The 19865-nt window shown below is 50.9% G+C and overlaps 1 protein-coding gene across 2 annotated transcripts in view; it reads right to left on the reverse strand.

The window, feature by feature from the left end:
- The window catches only part of UBASH3B (ubiquitin associated and SH3 domain containing B), a 65264-nt gene extending 45832 nt beyond the window's left edge, over positions 1-19432 (reverse strand). For both annotated transcript variants that reach the window (XM_082778093.1, XM_082778094.1), the window contains exon 1: positions 18622-19432. In XM_082778093.1, coding sequence (XP_082634219.1) covers positions 18622-19310 — 689 coding nt within the window. In that variant the 5' untranslated portion in view covers positions 19311-19432. The remainder of the gene's footprint in view (positions 1-18621) is intronic.
- Between the last annotated feature and the right edge of the window lie 433 nt (positions 19433-19865).

The following is a 19865-nucleotide window of genomic DNA, read 5'->3' on the forward strand; positions in this document are numbered from 1 at the left end:
ATCCAGGGAAAGAACAAGGAACAAGCTAATTCTCCTGTCCCGCTCGCTGAACATTAGAAGAAAAAAATCTTTCTCATCTTGCTTCTGCTCCCATTGTTGCCTGAAATTGCCACATTTTGTCTTCAAAATTTTTTGATGCAAGAATCATCTTTTTTGTAGGTAATAATTATGTTTGGGGACTTGGAGGGCAGAAATTTAAGCAGGAATGTCAGCGGTTGCACGGTCGGGACATCACTTACAAAGGAAGGAAAAAAAAAGGCAGCATCTGCAGTAACATTTCATGTTGGAATTATCTGAGCTCATTAGAGATGAAAACATTATCTAAGCTCATTAGGGATGAAAACATCTGACTGAGTCATGTTATGAATTTTAATAATAGTGGTAAATAGTTCGTGTCTCTGGAACTGTCGATCCTTTTCCGTAACAAACATCACCTTGGTCCAGCTCCTTCCAGGGAGTTCTGGGTTTCACGTGTTAAGCACATTAGCAAAGCAGCATGCTTATGGGGAGTCACCTCTCTTATTAGGGTGAGAATAATCCTGAATGCCTTTATGGGTTCCCAGTCTTTTTCACCCTACAAAGGCCTCTCACTGTGCTGAGCTGATGAAACCAGGTTCGGGCTCGTTTGCTTTTTCCCCCGCAACTTTTTGACTGCTTTAGATTAGAGAAAAGGATCCCAAAATACCCCAAACCAACAAGCTTGGCTGGTCATTTCTGTCCATCCGGCTTGCTGGGAGCAGCACACCTCCAGAAAGGGGGAGAAGATTTTAGGGCTGGTGCTGTCACAGAGCTGTCCCAGCCCAGGGGACGTCCCCGTGCAGTGCCACGTGTGTGTCCTTCCACCTCCAGCTATGGCTGGAACCTGGCAGCCCTCTGGAGAAATAGAGGAAAGAATCACAATCTAAATGTGCAGCTGTTTATAAATTCGTGGGAGGTTCCTCTAAAACTCCTAAAGTCCTATAAAACTCCTTCCTTCTTTATCTAAATGCTGTCCCTGCTCACACCGATCCCTTTTCCTGATGTTACAGAGACCCAAGTGTCCCTTCTGCTTTCTGCCAGCAGTGAATCCACCTGCCTAGTGTAACACTGCTTTTGTTAGAAGGAAAATCCTCATCTGTAAAGCACGGTTTTCCCCCGTCTAAATCCATGGTACTGAAACGCCACTTTTAGCCCCCGGGCTGCCAATTACCGATGGTAAACACAAAACCCCAAACAAGCCTGAGTTACTCGTGTTCAAGAAGTTGTCGAAATGCTCTTTTATCGGCGCGATACCCACACTTCTTTTTGGTTTTCTGTTCTGCTGACGCTTACCTAGAACAGAGCTCTGTTCAGTGGGAAAGAGAAAGCAAAGGAGAGGTTGTCAAGCCCTGGCAGCTGTCTGAATCTCAGGCATCTTGCTTTAATTTCCTTTCCTTGGTGGCAGATGGTAGCTTTGCAGGGGTGTTAAATCTGCTCAGAGCTAGTAGGGAGCTGTTTCTTCGAATGCTCCATCTATTTCCACGAGAACAAACCATCGGTTCTCACTATAACACGGCACTACCCCAAAGACGAGAAACTAGGCTTTGAGTAGGAAAAAAAAAATAAATCAAACCACCTACATCTCAAAAACCCTGTTGAATAAACGGCAGTAGCAGAGGGTTGTTTACTATACATTTTCCCTTCTCATAGTTAGTTCAAGAGCTGAACCCAGTGTGCCATCCCCCAGAGCTTCCACAGCCAGGCTCCTCGGGCACGCCGAACCCTAGGAAAGGAAAATCAGTCAGGGCTTGAGGGCTGCAGGGAATGAAAGCAGAGCTTGAAGAGGAGCTCCTGGGGTCAGGCATATAGGGCACATACAGAGCTTTGTCCCCTCTCGGCACAAAAATCCAAGGCGCGCAGGATGTGTGATTGTGGCAGGCGGAGGTTATAAAACTCTCTGATATTTGGTCATTCACGTGACTTTCGGCTTGGCTCCAGAACTCAGAAGTGACCTGTTTGTGTGAAGCTGTCCCCATGCCACCAGCAGCTGAACCTCCTGTCACCTACCACCGCTGCACCGGCGAGGAGAACTGCCAGAGATCGCAGCGAAGGAGCTTTCAAACACTGCTGAGCTTGGAAGTGGCCCACGTTCAGATCTTCTTCTGCCTTCCCAGGTCCGTAGGGAAAAGTTTCCGTTTTAATCCCAGCATCTGGTGTCCATTTGATCGCAGAATAAAGGTTCATTCATACAGTGCACGCAGATTTTGGTCTTCGTGGTCAAAGAGCTTCCGCCCAAACTCCTCCGGGAAGAGTCCTTACCCCGGCAGCCCTGCGACTGTCCCTGAACCTTTTGGCCGGGGTCTGTTTTTCCTTGCATACAATACCCAAGGAAAGCCCTCTGGCAGTTATAGGGGGCTTTAACTCTGAAGAAAAGTGCAGCTAACATGAAGACACAGGGGGTCACAGCGTGATTTTAGGGCCACGCTCACCTGGGCACCCGGCCGAGGGTCCGCAGCTGCTCGGGGGCGAGCCACAGCTTCGCCAGCAAGCACCTGGGACGAATGAATGGAGAAAAGAGCCACCAAACAAAAACAAGGAGCTTTCCCACCCACGGAGCAGATACAATGGCACCTTCTTCTGCCACCGAAAGATGGCCCAGCTGTTCTTAGACTTGGTCACTTTTAAAACGTGGAGGCTGCGACCTCTGCATTCAGGTCTAAGGAAATGAATGGCAGCGATCCCAGTGATTTCACAAGCTGGCTCTTGTTCAAAATGTAGGTTACGGTGACTGCAGGACAAATTCGGAGGCCTTCCAGTTGTGCACACGTAAGCTCGCATGGGGGTACTTCCTGCTGGAGAAACTGCACAAAGGAAAAAGGGGCAGATTTTGCTTCCATCTATTCCTCTGTGGTTTCCCTCCAAGTTCAATTAACTCGTAAGCAATAAGCTCAGCTACAAATCAAAGGAATTAGGCACCAAGATTTGCTTGTTTCACACTCTTACACGATCTGGTAAACTGGTTTATAATTCTGCTCATCCCAGAGCTGCTCAGAGAAAAAACACAAAACTTTAAGCTTTTTTTTTTTTTTTTTTTTTAATCTAGTAGGGAGAAGGGGGATTTCCCACTTCTGCTGGATGCTTTTTGGCTTCCCAGTAAGAGAGGATGCAGAGGATGCAGCTCAGTAACAGCCCCCAACCTCTATTTGGCTGGACTCTTGCAGGAACTTACATCCTCAGGTTCTCTCCATTTCCTTCAAAAATCAATACGATCGGACTCGTCTGTGCTGTATTGGCTCTGATTTGATTACAGCCCGTAAGTGTGCTCCCATTGATTTTACCGTGGCTTCGCAGTGCTCTCTTTGAAACCTCTCCATAATACGCCGGTGGCCTTAGTGCAGCCCTTGATGGAGCTACAGCAAGCACAAGAGCTGTGGGATTGTTAACACACGCTGAAGGCCAGGATTAAAACGTATCTGACCCAATGCTCAGTCCTTCTGTGCTGTCAAACCCTACACTAAGACTAAGAGCTAATGTCTTGCCAAACGCATTTAAAAGAACTAAGGGCTTGCCTTGTCTATGCTTTTTTCCCCAATCTATCAACTCTGCCAGCCCCAGTGGGTGATGAATGAAGGGCTTGGGCGTCTTTTGGGGAGAGCAGATGTGCAAAACTAGGCATGCTGAACTCAGCTGCCTAAAACTGAAGCTTAGGAACCTTGGGCACCCTCTGGAATAGGTTTAGGTGGTTATTTGGGGAAGCCAGACCTGAGCTTAGGAGAGTCAAGGTCTTCTGTGCTTAAAAAAAGTCAAAGGAACTCAAATACTTTCAGGGTAATGGACTACTTAGTGCTGGAAATCACTCCGTGTTGTGGAGGCTGAAGTATAAATGCTTTAAGAAAATGAAAACTAAATGAGGACTGGCTTAGCGGTGGCCTTCAGGCTATCTGGGGCTGAATGCAAAGTTTGGCTCCCTCCATCTCCAAGTGACTGCTGGGCATAGGCTAGGAAAAGAACCCCTTAGAGGCACATTCAGCTGGATGAACCTCTCATCTGATGGGCACTGCTCACGGCGCAGTGAGCAGCGCCGAGCCCATTCATTTCCTGACCCCAGTGGCTCACATCCTGTGTGTTCAGCCATGCAGTGGGGTGCATCTTGTAGACGAAACCACAGAGGCAGGCCTCGCAAGACAAAGCAAAGGCAGCGCTTTCCCCAAAGCACTGCTCATCTCCACAGGGGTCTGTGGGGCTTTGCTGGGTGTCCTCTTAGCACCACAGGAGCTGTGCAGGAGCTCGCTGCCTGCTTGGGGTGGGGATTAACCCCCATTTGAGTGGTGTTTTCCAGGCCCTGTTTTTTTTTTCCGAACCAGCGAGCTCTCCCGGCTTCTGCTGCTGCTTCTGATGCTTTGGTTTGTGTTATAAAGAAAGAAAAAAAAAAAAAAAGAGAACCACACAGTGGCCACAAATTGCTGCCTCATGTCAACTGTATGTATCCTGTATGGTTCATTGTGTATATTGTAGGGGTGCGTGCTTGCATACGTGCATATAAATGTGTGCCTGTGCCTGGCCATACGCACCTGGCAGCATCTTCAGCATCGTAGACTAACTGCACGTGAATGAGATAGTTGCAGGAATGGAAGAAGCCCTCTCCTTCTCTTCCCAGCTGCAGAAATACCCCTGGCACAGGGAACAAAGTCCCCACGGCAGCAGGGGAGGCCGAGCAGCACCAGTAGCGGTGTTTGGCTGGAGGACGGGGCCTCCGTTATTTCCTAGATACTCTGTGCTGCTGGTTTGGCTTGTAAAGGTTACAGAAACAGGGGCTAAAGGAGGGGTTGCCTAGACCTTGGTGAGAAACCCAAACCACTCTATGATTCTGTGACTTAGAAAACATGATAGCAGTTTTAAAACTCGCAGGGTTTGGGGGAGGGAAATTATTTTTTCTCACCTTCGAATGCATCATACCTAGGAGAGGAGAGGAAGGTGCAAAAAATCCCGTATTTCAACATCTCCTTTCACCTAAGGTGGTACAGCGAAATCACCTGTCACCAGAGCCTGTGTCTGTAGGTGAAGCTAAGGCCAGGGGTGGCTGCTGGTGGCAGATTTATAGCTCCAGATTTCTGCCCTGTGCCGTGCTTGGTCCCACACGCTTTAGGAGCAGGAAGGGACGCAAGGGAGGATGGATTCTGCTTTGTGGGGTGAGCTAGCACGTGATGGGAATCTGAGGTTCTGCAAAACGGAGACGCTGAGAAGGAAAACACACACACAAACAGCCCCAGGACAAGCTGCTGGTGGAGCATGCCTGGAAAGCATTATCTCTCCGGGGAGGAAGGGTTTGCTGCACTTGCACTAATGCTGAGCGACCTTTGCAGCAGGGAAGGGAGGATGGGTGCGTGCTGCAGATGGGCAGGAGGTCAGGATGGGCACGGCTCTCCCCACGTCTGCTCGCAGAAACTGACTTCTGCAGAAACGTCAGCTGGCACTGAAAGCCCCGGGGGGGGAAAATGGCCCAGAGGTGGATGCGCAGAGTGACTCAGAGAGCTGCCCCCAGTCCAACCCGCTTGTTCCTTCGGTGCTTTCTGAAAAGTTCAACCAGAATCAGTACAGCACGCTGCTTTCTGAAACCTGGGGGGTTGTGTTTCTACTCTCATTTGCTTTACGCAGCCATTTTGAACACATGCAAAGTGGGGGAAACACTTCTCTGACAGGCACCGTGCTCAGCCTGCACAGCAACAGAGACAGCAAAACGTTTCTGTACCTCTGTCCACCCCATTCACTGGGAGCAATGGGATGTAAACGCCTGCTTAGGGTTTTCTTGAATGGGAACCTGTGTCCTTCTCCACGTCCTAACAGAGCCCGTTCAGCCATTAGCATGAAAGATTTCCCATCACTAATTGTGAACATTTACACCTTCTCATCTCAGCCTGGTGTCCTGACCTGGCGTGGCTACGCCAGTCTCGCTGGCCAGGCTGAGCACATTGCCTGGCTGAAGCTGGTTTATGGATGGCTTGGATATCACCGGCACACAGGTGAGGGAGGGAAATGAGTGTCTGCAATCCCATTCAAAGGTTCTTGAATTGATGGGAATGATTCCTCTTCTAACCAGTACGCTCCGACTGCGGCAGGACAAAAGCAAGCTTTTACAGCGAGTGATTTCGGAGGGACAGGAGCCGTGGCTTTGGCTCGGTTGGAAAACGACTCGTTTAAAAGTCAAGGCAAAATCCACGCTGCCTTGGGAGAGGTGATGGTGGCCGTGCAGGGGCTGCAATGATGAGAGGCAGGCAGGCTTCGCTCTAATGAACTGAATGGAGAGGGGCTGTGCTGGGTACACAGAAGTACTCCACTGTGAGAGAGGAGACGGTGAGAGCTGATAATGAGACCGAAGAACTTCCTTTGATTATTGCCTCTCATTTCCTACAATGCAATCTACATCTTTAAAGGAAGCTCCTCTTTTAAACGTTACATCCCCTTGTCTCGGTGTGGTTAGAAGATCTTAAGCACCAGCATTGAAAAAGGAAGGTTAACCTGAATAAGGTAGAATAGGAGGGCTCTTTTTCTTCCTATTTCTGTGCCACATGAATACCGTGGGACACCGCAGGTACGAGCAGAGCAATTTCAGCCGTAGAGCAGAGGCTGGCGGGCAGATGCAGGGCAGCACACGGCAGGTGCTGAGATGGTGCCGAGAGAATTGCTGAGGATGAACGGGAAATGAAGGCTGAGCCCATCCTGGGTTGGTCCCAGCTTTCAGGTGAGGACTGGGGCAGGATTGTGCTCAGGACCTGACTCCAAGCTATTTTTGACCTAGCTCTGAATACCAGGGCTGTGGTCGGACAGGCTGCTCAGCCAGGGTGCAGATGGTGGCTTTATTTTTCAAGCGTAACGGGGACTTGGAGCTGTGCCCCCACTCCTACCCAGCAAGGCAGTACGGCCAACTGCACGTGGACATAACGTCCTTCTGGATTAAAAAAGAGCTGAAGCTGAGCTTTTATAAGGCTGGACCCACCTTGTAGGGTTTCAGATCTGCCCACCTCTCATTGGCTTCAGCAGGACCTGCAAGCCCCTAAGTGCCAGCGGCACCTTTCCTTTTCGCTGTGCTCATGCCCCAAAACTCCTTCCCAGGGCACACTCACGGACCTCCAGAGCCAGCTAAAACATAAACCCATTCCCTAGGAAGAGAAGAAAAGCAAAATGATGGCATCCCGTGGGTTACTTGAGACCCTCTTCCCTTCCAAGTGCTGGATTAGGGACACGAGCAGTGGCATGGAAAGGGGGCATGGCAATAATTAGAGCCAGCTACTGGAATTGCGCATTTCAGAACAAACAGGATGCACGCACAGACAGAAGAGAAGAAACCTCCTTGATCTAAAAACAACAAGGAAATGAAATTAGAGAGACATTGATACAGATAGCCAAACGGAGCCACGCTAACGTGGGCTGGCAGCGAGCTCACGGCTACAGCAGCAGCAAGGGACGAGCGGCAAAGCTCCACCCTGTGCCGCCGTGTTTAAAAACAAAACTAAATTGTTCCAAAGCCGCCGTGCATTTCGGCACCTGAGTGAGATCCATTCAAGCCAACGGAACTATTTGTGCGTTTGATCTTAGGCAACACGTTTACATCCTCTGCCAGCTTGGCACCTAAATTCGTGCCAGTTTGCTCCTTGAATGTGGGGCCCAGAGGGGGAGCCGGTGGAAATGTGCGCCTTCAAAGGCTGCAATTCCCTCTGCTGTGTACTGCTGCAAAGCTCTGCTTTAACTCTGAGAAGCTCAGGGGTGTTTGTACACCAGGCAAACCTTAAACTCCCCTCCAGCCGCGGAAACAAATCTGCCCAGACCTGGCAGGGTGCTGAAGGGATGCTGCTGGGATTTGCTGATTATTTGCACCCAGACCACTGCTAACAATGAAAAATGAGTGAGAAAGATGTGGTTTTCAGGAGTCTTCATTCCAAGCGAAAACTTGTGTCTGCTGTGACGCATACCTTGAAGCAAGGGGACAATTATCTAATCACAACATTCAATTCCATTTGCATAATGTCAACTAAATTGTTCAACTGCTTCAAATGCTTTTGTGATTAGGAAGATACTCCACAAATAAACCGACTGCATGTTCCTGACACTCCAGTCTAATGTGTTACAAGTAAGAGAAAGATAAAGCGGCATGGTAAAAGGATTCCTTCCTCACCATTACTTCCACTCAACCTAGGAAATCACAAAATGTCACGTCTATTACTCAAATGAAAGTCACATCAAAGGTCCTGGAGGACTGGGGGATATGCTGCAGCAAAATGGAAATAGTATTTTGCAGGTGGAGAGTTGAGCTGGATGCCTGGAACAGTACCTAATTGCCACAGGAGAGTACATTTGGGTGTTATTTATGTCCTGATGGCAAATCCAAATTACCGAGATCTAAACCCAGCAGTGCGAACGACTCCCTTTGTGTCCCCAGGCAAATACCTGGTAATGCTTTCATGTCTGCCGGGGTGTTTAATTTGCAGAGACACTGAGCATCAGTTAGCCCAGACTTTCCTATGTGGCTGCTGACTGCAGGTAATCCGTTTTGGACCCCTGGAAGGTTTTTAGAGAGCTACGTACAACTTTCCCCCATGTGCTGCTAAGTAAGGCCTTGGTTATTTTGGGGTTTTGGCGAGTCGTGGGGAATCACGCCCTTTGTATGGTCCATACACAACCCCCGTGCCCCATCACTGGTCCAACTCTCACCTTTATATTCCTGATCTTTTATGTTCCTGTCCCCCAAACAGGGAGTTGCCATACTCCTCCAGCAATGGCACCCGAAGGCACCTGCCCTGAAGCTGGGCAAGGAACTGAGGCAGATGTTTTGCCTCAGCCTTCTGCTTCCTGAGGCCTGACGAGGTTTTCCCCTGACCTTTAGAGGAAGGATGGTGAGCAGATCTCAGTGCCTGCATCCTCTGCACTGCCCCCCACACCCACAGAAGTACGAAAGGGCGTTAGGTGCATGGCCCATACCTGCATAACCCCACTCAGGACGGACCGAAATGGATGGACCAACCTGTGCCTCGAGCTCTCGCGATGCATTTCTGCGTCATCCTAAAAAAAATATTCCTTTTTTTTTTTTTTTTTTTTTTCTCCTGTCCCTCTGCACATTTTAGCTGGGCAGCCTTGGCTGTGCCCTTTTCAAGTTCACCGTGCAGCAGATGGGCCTATCTGAACACCAAGCACAGGCGAGGAAATCAGCAGCTGGTCGCAGGAGTTTCCTAGGAGAAGATGAAAGGATCGCAGCAGGCTGCCCGGTGCCCGCGGTTCGGCTGACTCACACCAGAAGCCTGCCGAGACACAGTTCCCAGGTGCTTGAGTCACTAACACAAAGCCTGGGCTAAAATCAGAGGTGATGATGTGCTGGCAGGAGTTTCTCTCCTTGTGATGCACTTTTGGAGGGGTTAAAAGTTGTGTGAGTGACGGCTGTCGGATGGGGGAATCAGAGAAAAACCCACTCACGCCACGCGCCTCTGACACACCGCTTTCCACTTTGATCCAAACATCAGCAGTTTTGGGACAGGAAGAGGTGGAAGTCAGAAAGATACAGCGACCCCAAAGCCAGGGGCTTCCTAGGAGGTTAATTCCTCCCTCAGAGGTGGCATCTGATGAACCTGTTTGGGAAGCTGGATGATGAAACGGAGAATTCTTACAAACACTGACCTGCCCGTGGGCAAGCAGAACATTGTACTTTTGGGAGAAGACCAGATGCAATGTGTGTGTGTGTGATTTTTCTCTTCTAAAATTGCACTATTATTATCAAATCGAAGTGAGACTTAAAAGTCCCCCTGCTGCTGCTCTCAGGTTGGGGTACAAGGTCCCAGTTGCGCAGGCAGCACGCGGGACTCAGGGCTCTGCCACCCATCCTGACTCATCCTCCGTAGCCCCAACAAATAAACGTGCTGTGAGCAGCAAATGTAAAAAAAACAACAAGGTTTCAACCCTCTTTGTGTTACCTGAATGGTGTAAAGAAACTATTTCTCTAAAGGAAGCTCTTGAAGAAATGAAAGCCGGGTTGTTTCTGGGTGAGATCCTCAGCTGGTGCGTATTAGCATCGCTCTGGCAATCCGGTGGTGCCGGGCTGCTTTACGCTACCGGAAGGCTTTGCCTTTTAGGACGTGCGTGCATTTATGACCCAGCCACTCTGTGGGAGGGGGTGAAGAGGCTGCGAGGAGAATATAAACGTGTCTCGTAAGGTGCAGCTGTAATTTACATTTATTCCGAGGCTCGCTTCCGTCGCCCGTTGACTTGTGTAAATACGAACCAGATCCAGTCCTTGTTTAGCTCGAGATTTCTTTGAACTGCGCCTGGGAGAACTGCCTGCAGCGTATCCGGGGGTAATATATTGTGATTTGACACTTGCTAAGAGCTGGCAGCCGTTCTCCAAAAGAAACATTGATTGCAAAGAATAAATTCAATGCAATAGCAGAACAAGGGAGCAGGACATCATCGACACCATTTACAGTCTGCGATTGTGGAGCGCCCTTTGTCTTGAGGAGATGGCAAATGTTAATTAAGGTGCCTTCCCCGGCATCAGGCGATTGATGTGCTGTCTCATTTTACCTCTTGCTGTCTGTAAAATGGGGAGGATGCTGGTTTCGGAGTAGCAGTGCTGCGAATTTCACCCATCAATCTAGCTCACCAAACCTCTGGGTAACAACTTGGCAGTGAGAGATTTCGGAGGCGATGCTGAGACCAGAGCCTGAGACCCGGCGACGATGCTGTCTGCTTCCTCACGTGGCCTCTCCCTGTGCTCACTGCCGCTGGTGAGGTTGCAGGGTTCATGTTTTCCTTTTCTGTGTGTAGGGCCCCAAGCTCGCTAGGATCGTGGTGCGTAAAAGTCAGGCTTCTATTCACTGGTGCCATACAGGGAAAAAACCATACGGGGGTTTCTCGTCAACAAAAACTGGTTTAAAATTTGGGTTTTGATTCAGCCACTCTCAATAAAAAGAGGAACAGCTTAGAAACAAACAAACAAAGAAAAACCTACACCATGCTATACATTCCTGGTACTGCCAGTGCCATTTAATGCATCCCCTTCATACTCAGGAGCAAAGAATCCCACATCCCGATGTCAGCCGTTCAGGAGAAGCCCCTGCTCGAGCGCTTTGCTGAATGGGGCCGTTAATGAGGTTTCAGTGCTGTAGGAGCTCACTGTGTTCCGTTTGGGAGAAGAAAAAGAAAATAGTCATTTTTACGAGCCCAAGATGAAAAATCTCTCTGAAACACACCCACCTCTACACCGGCAATTATTTCACAGCCACCGACGGCGGATGATTAATTGGGCACTATCAGGAGGCGCAGCACCGGGCTGACAGTACACAAAAGTGCAAAAAGTGGCGTTCACCTCGCGTTTGGTAATCGCCCTGGGGTGATGGGTGTGAGTCAAATACAGTTAAAACCTAAGGCAGATATCCCAACGTTTCTCCGGGCTGCTCTTTGCTCAGCCCACAACCTTTTGGAGCGTTTTCATGCTAATCTCCCATCGCCAGGGACTGCGAGGTATTCGTGCTGGCAGACAGCAAACTTCAGTCCCGAGGACTTGAATTTGGTGTCTGGGGAAAGCAAACACCTCAGGCACGGCTCCTGCCACTCACGGCAGCTTCCAGTTTCTTGTTGCTTGCTTTCTGTGCAAATTTTACACCGCTGCGTGGTGGGCGACAGAAACTGCTCGGGTCCTGACACCTGCCAGATATTGTCACGTCTACACACGCAGCTCTGCTGTCCGTCCTGATCCCAATTCTTTTGGGATTTGTTGGAAAAAGGGGAATGCTGGAGCTTCCTGGCAAGCAGAGGAGCCGTGGCTCCAGCCTTTGTGCACGCCCGAGCAGAATAGGAGACGGTGGGGACAGGGTAATGCACAGCAGAGCCAGGGCCTCTTCTTTCGGGTCTGTTTATCCAGCGGGTGAGTGAGACACAAGCGCCCTGGTGCACCCCATTGTAATGCACAAAGCCTGCAGTGAGTCCCGGTGATGGAATCCAAAACGCTGTCAGCTGCTCCGCTCCAGCTCTTTTGATGACTCTGCTTGTTGAGGATAATTAGACGGGCGCAGTACAGACACACACACGGATGTCTCTATTCTTTTTGCAATTGCACGGCGCACGCTCTGCATCCTCTACGAGCACCGCTTAAAACCTAGGGCAATATTTTCAAGTGTGTGCAAGAGTTGGGAGCCCAAGGTGCACTCTCAAAGGTGACTTGAAAAACTGAGGCTCATCAGGAGCCAGCAGGGTTAGCAGCTTGACATTTAAAAGCACCCTTTTTAATTTTTTTTTTATTTATTTTTTTGAAACTTCTGCTCAAGATCTTTCAAAACATGGAATTCCCCCCGGCTTCTGTCCGTGTGTTTATTCAGGAGGTCCCAGGGGCTGTCGGCACCCTTTGAGCATGGGCTCTCACCCAGACAAGTGGCAGAAGTAATCCCAGGGTAAACTTCCAGATGGCTTTATAAGGAAGCACTGCAGAAACGGGCCAACGTGCTGCCACTGTCACCAAGCCTCCAAGGGGGTGAATAATCAGTATTTTATGCAAACAAGGCTCCGTTCAAATAGTCCGTGCTGGGTATCTGAAGTGGTGAGTTGCTCTGGTGAGCCTTTGACCCCAGAATCTCCTCCTGACAGCAGCACTGGGTGAGGGGGAAAGGGATGCAAAAGGAAAAGGTAACCCTGCTACTTCTGCATCGCTTCATAACCAACTCATATCTTGGAGGGGAATTGGAAATGAAGGCTGGAGTTGTTAGCACGATGGGGTTTGGGTTCTGTGAAGTGGAGGTGACTAAATGAGCTGCCGGTGATGGGGGGATCTGGGCTGCCCTTTCTGCAGCCGCCCTCCTTGCTCCGAGGACCGAGCTCAGGCCCTTTGCTCCGAGACAAAAAAATCATCACAGGGCCACAAGAACATGCAAACATTTTGTTGTCACCATGTCATTCTAATACCCAAATGAAGCATCTACTTGGGGACCAGGAAAGTTTCTAACAACCCTCGCAGCTGAAGCCGGATAGCCCCAAAACACACAGCTCCACGGGGACGGCTGTCCTCTGCCTGACTTGCCACTGACCCAGGAACTCGTTGGACTGATGCTGCTACTTAGATATTTAAATATGAAATCCCCATGAAGCACAGTGGGTGAAGGTTCTTGGTTTTTCTCCTGGACATGTGCAAGCTTGCTTTCTGGGCACTAGCTCCGGGTATCGCAGTGACACTGCGGGCAGTAAGGGATGCTCTGCTCTCACACAGCCCCCTCGATGCTTGTGGCAGAAACATTTTCTGTGTTGCTATCAGTCCTGAATGGTTCCACTTTCCACTCTCAGACACGATTAACGGCAGTGGTGTGTACCGAGTCGCAGATCACCGGGGCAGTTTGGGGCGCTGCTGCCGTCGGTATAATTTTAGACCATGATCTGATCGGAGAAATGACTTCTTCAGCCCCTGGTAAGGGAAGAGCTCTCTCCATTTGCAAGCTTTACACAATGTAATGGAAATAAATGTTATTCTTAGACCAGATATCTAAGCCTTGTGGTTAAGCTAACGTCGAACCTCGACAGACTGAGGGGCAAATGCCAGCCTAAGTGTAGGTTTCGCATATATATATATGCACATATATATATATATATATATATTGGCTGCTGTGCACCTCAGCTCCATTCAAACAGTGGAAGTGAGGAGTCCTCTCTGCTTTATCACTTCAGATCTTTAAAGAAAGGAACAACCTGATAGAGATCTCACCCCGCTGAACACCACGGCCAAACCGTCTGAGCGCTGCAGTAACGAGCTCTGGCCTGCAGCAGAGCCCTGCAAGAAAGCCAAAGGAAAACAAATCCAAGTGCAGAGCAGCCGTGGGATGTGGTCCCCAATGGATGGCTTCTCGAGTGCACCTTCCTGGCAGCTGCTAACTCCATTCACATCCCGGCCCTGCGGTGCAGACCTGTTGGACCCCCTCCAGCACAGATGTAGGGAATTGGTGAGCGGCCTCAGTGCTGAGCCCAGCAATTGCGAGAGGCGACCGAGGGCAGCTCATTGCTCAAAGTGTTGCTCAAGTCCCCCTGCAGAGTCTCTGCCGGGTGCCTCCCGGCGTCCTGCGAAGCTCAAACAAGTGCCTGGGAAGGCAGAGCTCATCCCAGCCATCTGCCAAAGGGTGCCTGCTCTTCCCCTTCCACTCTATGGGGTGGAAAAAGGACAGAAGTGCTTCCTGTGAAGCTCCTGCTGAGACATGCCTGTTGGTCTGTTGGTTCAGTAGCTGCAGATTTCCTCCAGTGCCCATAACAAACCTGGAAACACATTCAGCACAGCCTTCAGAGCAGTCGCTCCTAGAAACATTTGTGTCCATCAACTTCTTACACGGAAACGAAGTTTCCCTCCATACCCCAGGCCAGCACAAGTCACAGTGAATCACGAAAATGCTTCTCAAGCTTGGGCTTAAGTGGGACTTATGTGATGCCTACGTTTTGGGCTGGTCCTTTGTAGTACGATGAATTTCAGCCAAGAGTATGTGCAGAAAGCTAATACCCTGAAGGCAAGGTCGTGAAGGAACAGAAACCACTTCAAAATCCAAAGATAATCTGCAGCACTTTTTCTGTGTGTGCAGTGTTTTCCCAAATACAGCTCAAACCCTAGAGGAAGGAGAGATTCACAGCCTCTCTGTGCTGAAATACTGCTATGTTGCTAAGTCTGTTACTAGGCAAAACATGTTTTAGCAGCCTCAAAAACGTTTTCAAAACACAAGGGAAGATTTTTCTGTTTGTAAACTGGATCTGAACTTCTTTTCTTTGAAATTAATGGAACTATCGCACTCCTCAATTCTCGTAGCTACCGAGAAACAAAATCAAACCAGCTTGGCTCTGTGCATGGCCAGGGAAAAAAGCAGTCCAGCTTTGTGCACTGACTCCTCTTCATGCCCATGGTGCTGAGTTAAACCCAGGTGATCTCTGGTGGCAGGGAGGAAGAAAAAAACGTGCCGCCCAGGGGAAGTGAAGCTGATTCATGGCTAACTGCACGATATTCCTGCCTGTCCCCTCTCCAGGGGGGGAGCAGTGTTTGCAGTTACGTCTAGCACCAGCAGATCTCCCCAGGAGCAGGCACCGCACACCGAGCCAGCATCAGGGGCCTGGCTGCAGAAGATGGCTCAATTTTTTCAGGCCGAGATGCTGGGAAGGAGAAGTGGTTCGGTTTTGGAAAGCTTTGCCACGAAGGGGCACAAACAGCGCTTATCTCTTACGCTTATCACGCAGAGCATGGCAAGCAAAAACACGATGCCTATAATTTAAGTATTCTGCTTGGGGATGGTGATTTACCTATCTGGAGTAACATCATGAGCCAGACACTTATCTTCGTATTTCTAGGGCTGGATCTCTGCTGAAACATCACCACGGGGGCTGTGGCTTCAATTCAGAGTTGAATGCAGAAACATGAGCAACATTTTAAATTTTGTTTATTTATATATTCATGCACATACGCACACCCAGCATTAAAAGACAGCAAGCGGGATTTCTACTGGTGTTAAATTTGCAACTTTCTGGTTTTGAGGATGTTTTGGACGAGCTTCAGTTCCAACATGAAACTTTTAGTTTGTGCATCCCTCAGCTCCCAGCTCCTGGAGCCACCCTGACTTCTGCACCACGCAGCCAGAGGATTTCAGCTGCTTACCCCTCTCTTACTTCCCATAGTGTTAGTTCGGTCAAAGGCCTTCCTCCATCGAAAAAATGGCAGTCCACCACTACATTTTCCTATATTCAGCATTATACAGAGATAAAAAATAAAAATCTATGCATAATATACAAGTACGTGTACATGCATAATAGTTTTAAGTGTTCCCCTGTGGTTTCAATGAGTTGTAAACCATAGCGTGCTTCCCTTGCACTTGCTCTCCGTAAGGCTAGCAACACGTATAAAAGGATTATCACAGAAAAATGAGACACGCTGGCAGTCCGACTAGATCTGTGGGTGCAACCACTGCCAGTAAATCCATAGCAAGACGGGGACAGCATTTGGGGTCAACTGGGAAATGCCAGCTGCGAGAAATCTTTTCCTAGAGGAAGATCGTTGTTGTGTTTAGGGTCTTGAGACAGTGGGGATCTGGTTAGACTTTTGTGCGACCTCGGTAAAACGCTTGTCTCAGTGCCTGAATTGCAAAACGGCAATCATAACATCACCTCTGCCTTCCTTCCTGGCTTAAAGCAGAAACTATTCGGGATCGGGACTGTCTCCTCCTTTGTGACTAGACAGTACGTAATATAATGGGCTAATTACAAAATTAAAAAAAAAAAAATAATGAGCCTGTGCTGACACAGAGCCCCAACAGATAGCTCTCTGCAGTCCAAAACACCGACACACAGCTCGGTGGCTTGAGCAGTTCCCATCCATAGAGAAAGGCATCCACAGGTAGCTCACCCAGCCCCGCATCAGAGCCCGGCTGAACTCTGCAGGGTGGACAAGTAAAGGCTTATTTAATAACATCCTCATTTCAGCAAGAGATCCACGGCAGTTTAGCACCCGACACCCAAAGCCTAAACATACGCGACATCCTCTCTTGCTTTCCGCCTGGCTCGTACCATTTTCCACCCCTAACAGAGCTACTCTGTACTAACCAGCCAGGAGTACTTGGAAATCACATTGAGCCTTTCACCTCTGATTATTTTAGCATGCGCAGGGTAGAAGTCACTTGCCTGAAGAAACCCAGAACTGAGAAAATGAAATGAACACAGGAATCCTCAGCTCCCGTCAGCAGCGCCAGCTCGGAGCCAGGCCGGCCTTCTGAGCTCTTACTGCTGGCAAAATCCCGGAGAAGAATCATCTAATCCTAATTATTCTGCTGCAACAAACGCTGACCTGTCTGCTGCAGGAGTGGAGTTGCCTGAGCTGGATCAGACGCTGGAAGTTAGGAGAACTGGATACCCGTGAGTGTCCCCCTGCTGTCCCAATAGTGTCTCCCCGAGCAGCGATGGCATTTAGTGACATCCCTGACAGACTCGTCTGACAACTCGGGGCTTTGTTTGCAGAAGCCATCCCAACAGATGGCCACCACTCGAGGCATCAGCCTGCCTTCTATTTATACACAGGACCTCCAGGCGCAGATCTGTGCTCCCGGCCTCCCCGTGGCACTGCGGGGAGCAAACGGGGCTGGGAGAGCTTGGGGTGAAGGCTCCAAGGGGCTTTCTGCTGAGGCTACTTTGCACTTTACGCCTTGAGAGACGGGGTGCTTTGCCTCCTTGGCAGTTCAGTGAGCAGATGATCCCAGCAGGGAGCATCCCAGTGCCGTGCGGTCCCGAAGCTCCTGCTGCTGAGCCCGCACGCTGTTCCACAGCGTTCCCGAGGTGGAACATCCTTGTCTGGGCTTTTACTGGTTTGCTGCTCATCTGAATTTTAATGATAAATTGTTTGGAGGATTTCTAGCAGGCTGGAATAGGGTGCCAAGAGCTACTTCAGGCCGGGCCAGCAGAGGACTTGTCAAAGCGTCCTGAGCTCAGCACCGAGACAGCCTTACCCAGCTGGCGGGATACATTTGCAACAAGCATTCTTTGCACTTAGGATATTTTGCCCCTCTCTGTCTCACTTTCTGCCTTTAACCTTCCCTATCTTGCACACCGAGGCTTTGGTTTCATTTCTTGTCACACGTTACTTTTCTCAGGCTAGAATATGAACCACAGACATTGTTCCTCAGCGAACGGTGAGGCGAGCCCAGGGCTGACAGTCAGCCTCGATGGCACTGTCATACAGGTGAGGACGAGTTTCATTCATAGCACCAGGCTGCTTTTTCCCTCTAGCTACTCTGAAAGGTGCCCATCTGTCTCTCCAAACAAGCGCAGAGCGTGAAGCCACCAGGCTCTTACCATCTTCATTTGCAGGCATCATGTATAAAAGTTAAATGTCTGTACGTAACTACAGATCACCAACAGACTTAAGGAGCGTAAGTAGGACAAGGGGAAACACACAGGGGATTTTCTGGATGTGCCAGTGGCAGTCTGACATCTCTCCCTAGACCTGCATGTGCGTGTCCCTGTATTTATGGAAAAACACAGCAGCGAGGCTGAAAAGCCACCGAGTTCTGACTGATATCAGCAACAAAAGGGAAACTTAGATCAGGAAACCTCCAAATGCCGGCTGGCTGCGTTTGCATCCTAAAGCCCACGGTCCCACTTCAGGAGTCACCATGCTCCAAACTGAACCATTAGGAAGTTACCCGTGGGTTGCTGCCTAATTCATTTCCAGCATAAGCACACGCAGGGCGATTACACCGGGGCATTTCTCAGCTGGACAAAACCAAACCTAATGCTCTGCACTCCTGAAATTCCCTTCTGTCCCCCTTTCTTTCGGAAAGATCAACTCGTGCGTGGATTCAGGAGGATCTCCCGGGTGACCGAGTTTCGCCCCGGCGACAGCACCGAGCGCAGGAACGCCGGGCTTTGATTTCAGCTTGGGGAAGGGGGGGTGCCCGGAAAATCGCCTTTTTGGCGACCCCAGGCTTTGCCGGGGGGGCACCTGCCGCCCCCGGGACCCCGCAACCTCCCCGTGTTCCGTGTCCCCGGGGCGGCTCCGGGAGCGCATCCCCGGCCCCTTGGAGCCGCGCATCCCCCTCCGCGGCCGCGCATCCCTTAACCACCCCAAAACGAAACGAGAGGAGGGCAGGGGGGGGGTCAGAATAAGAAAGAGACCGAGCCGCCACTTACGCCCGGGCTTTGGGGAAGCCCATGGAGAGCAGGATCTCCAGCGACGAGCCATGTTTGATGGTCCCCGCGCGGTGCTGCCGGTTCCGCCGGGGGATGACTTTGCTGTACAGCTCCTCTTTGGCAGCCATGGCGTGCGGGGCGGGCTGCCCGCGCTGGGCCATCACGCAGCCATCGCCACCCGCGCAGGGCCATGCACACCCGCAGCGCCCCGCCGGGGGCCGCGGCCGGGGCAGGGCCGAGGGGCTGAGCCCTCCTCCGCTCTTTTCTCCCTTCCCCTCCGCTCCTCTCCCTTCCCCTCCGCTCTTTTCCGCTCCTCTCCGCGCCCCCCGAGCCCCGCCGCCGCCTCCGCCGCCCGTGCGCGCCCCGCGCAAAAGCCGCGCAAGCCCCCGCGGCCGCTCGGAGGCTCCGCAGGAGGCCCCGAGAACCCCCCCCGCCGCCGCCCCCGCTCTTAAAGCCGCCTCCGGGGCGGGCGGGCGCGGCCCCGGCACCGGGCTGGAGCCGGCTGCTGGAGGAGAGCCCCAAAAGGGGGCTTTAAGGGGGGCGCAGCGCAGCCCCCGCTCCCCCTCGGCGCTCCGGGGATGCGCTGGGAGAGGGGCAGGGTACGCGGCCAGCGAGGTCGTTGCCGGAGCAGGGAGGGGAAGGGCAGGCTGGTGTTGAAAAAAGCAAGGAGGACGCGCACACAAGCCCATATTTTTGTTTGTTTTGGTGTTTTATTTATTTATTTTTTTATTATTATTTTTTCTTAAGCTCGGCACAGGATTGCCCTAATGGAGGGGAGGTCGGGCACCCTGCACAGCACTGGGGCTCCAGGGGCTCAGTGTGCAGCTCGGCACGGCTTGAAATGGTAGCACCGGTGGTTAAACTACACCTATTTAGAGGCAAAAGAGTCGCGCTCCAGATTTTCCACCTCCATCCTGCCTTTCTGCATCCTCCTCGGCCCTCTCCAGGCCACCAGGCGGAATATATGGCCTGAAAGCTCTCCAGTTGCAGGGCAGGGACTGCTCTGCCCCGGTTAAAGCCCGCCGGGACACAGCTCTGCTCCTCTCCCCGCTGCCCTCCCACACAAAAGCTGCGTGTTCCTCCGGGCTGGGTGGGACTGATGCTGCTGCTGCCTCCCTGGTTGCATTTCGGTTCAGATCACGGGTTGATGTGGTTGAGTTCAAACCCAGGGGTTTACACGTGTGCTCTCCTGGCAAGAGACATCCTCCTGCTCTCACCTCTCCTTTGTATGCCTCCTGCCATCC

The sequence above is a fragment of the Aythya marila genome (genome assembly GCF_965140915.1).
Source record: "Aythya marila genome assembly, chromosome: 23".
Taxonomy (NCBI): domain Eukaryota; kingdom Metazoa; phylum Chordata; class Aves; order Anseriformes; family Anatidae; genus Aythya; species Aythya marila.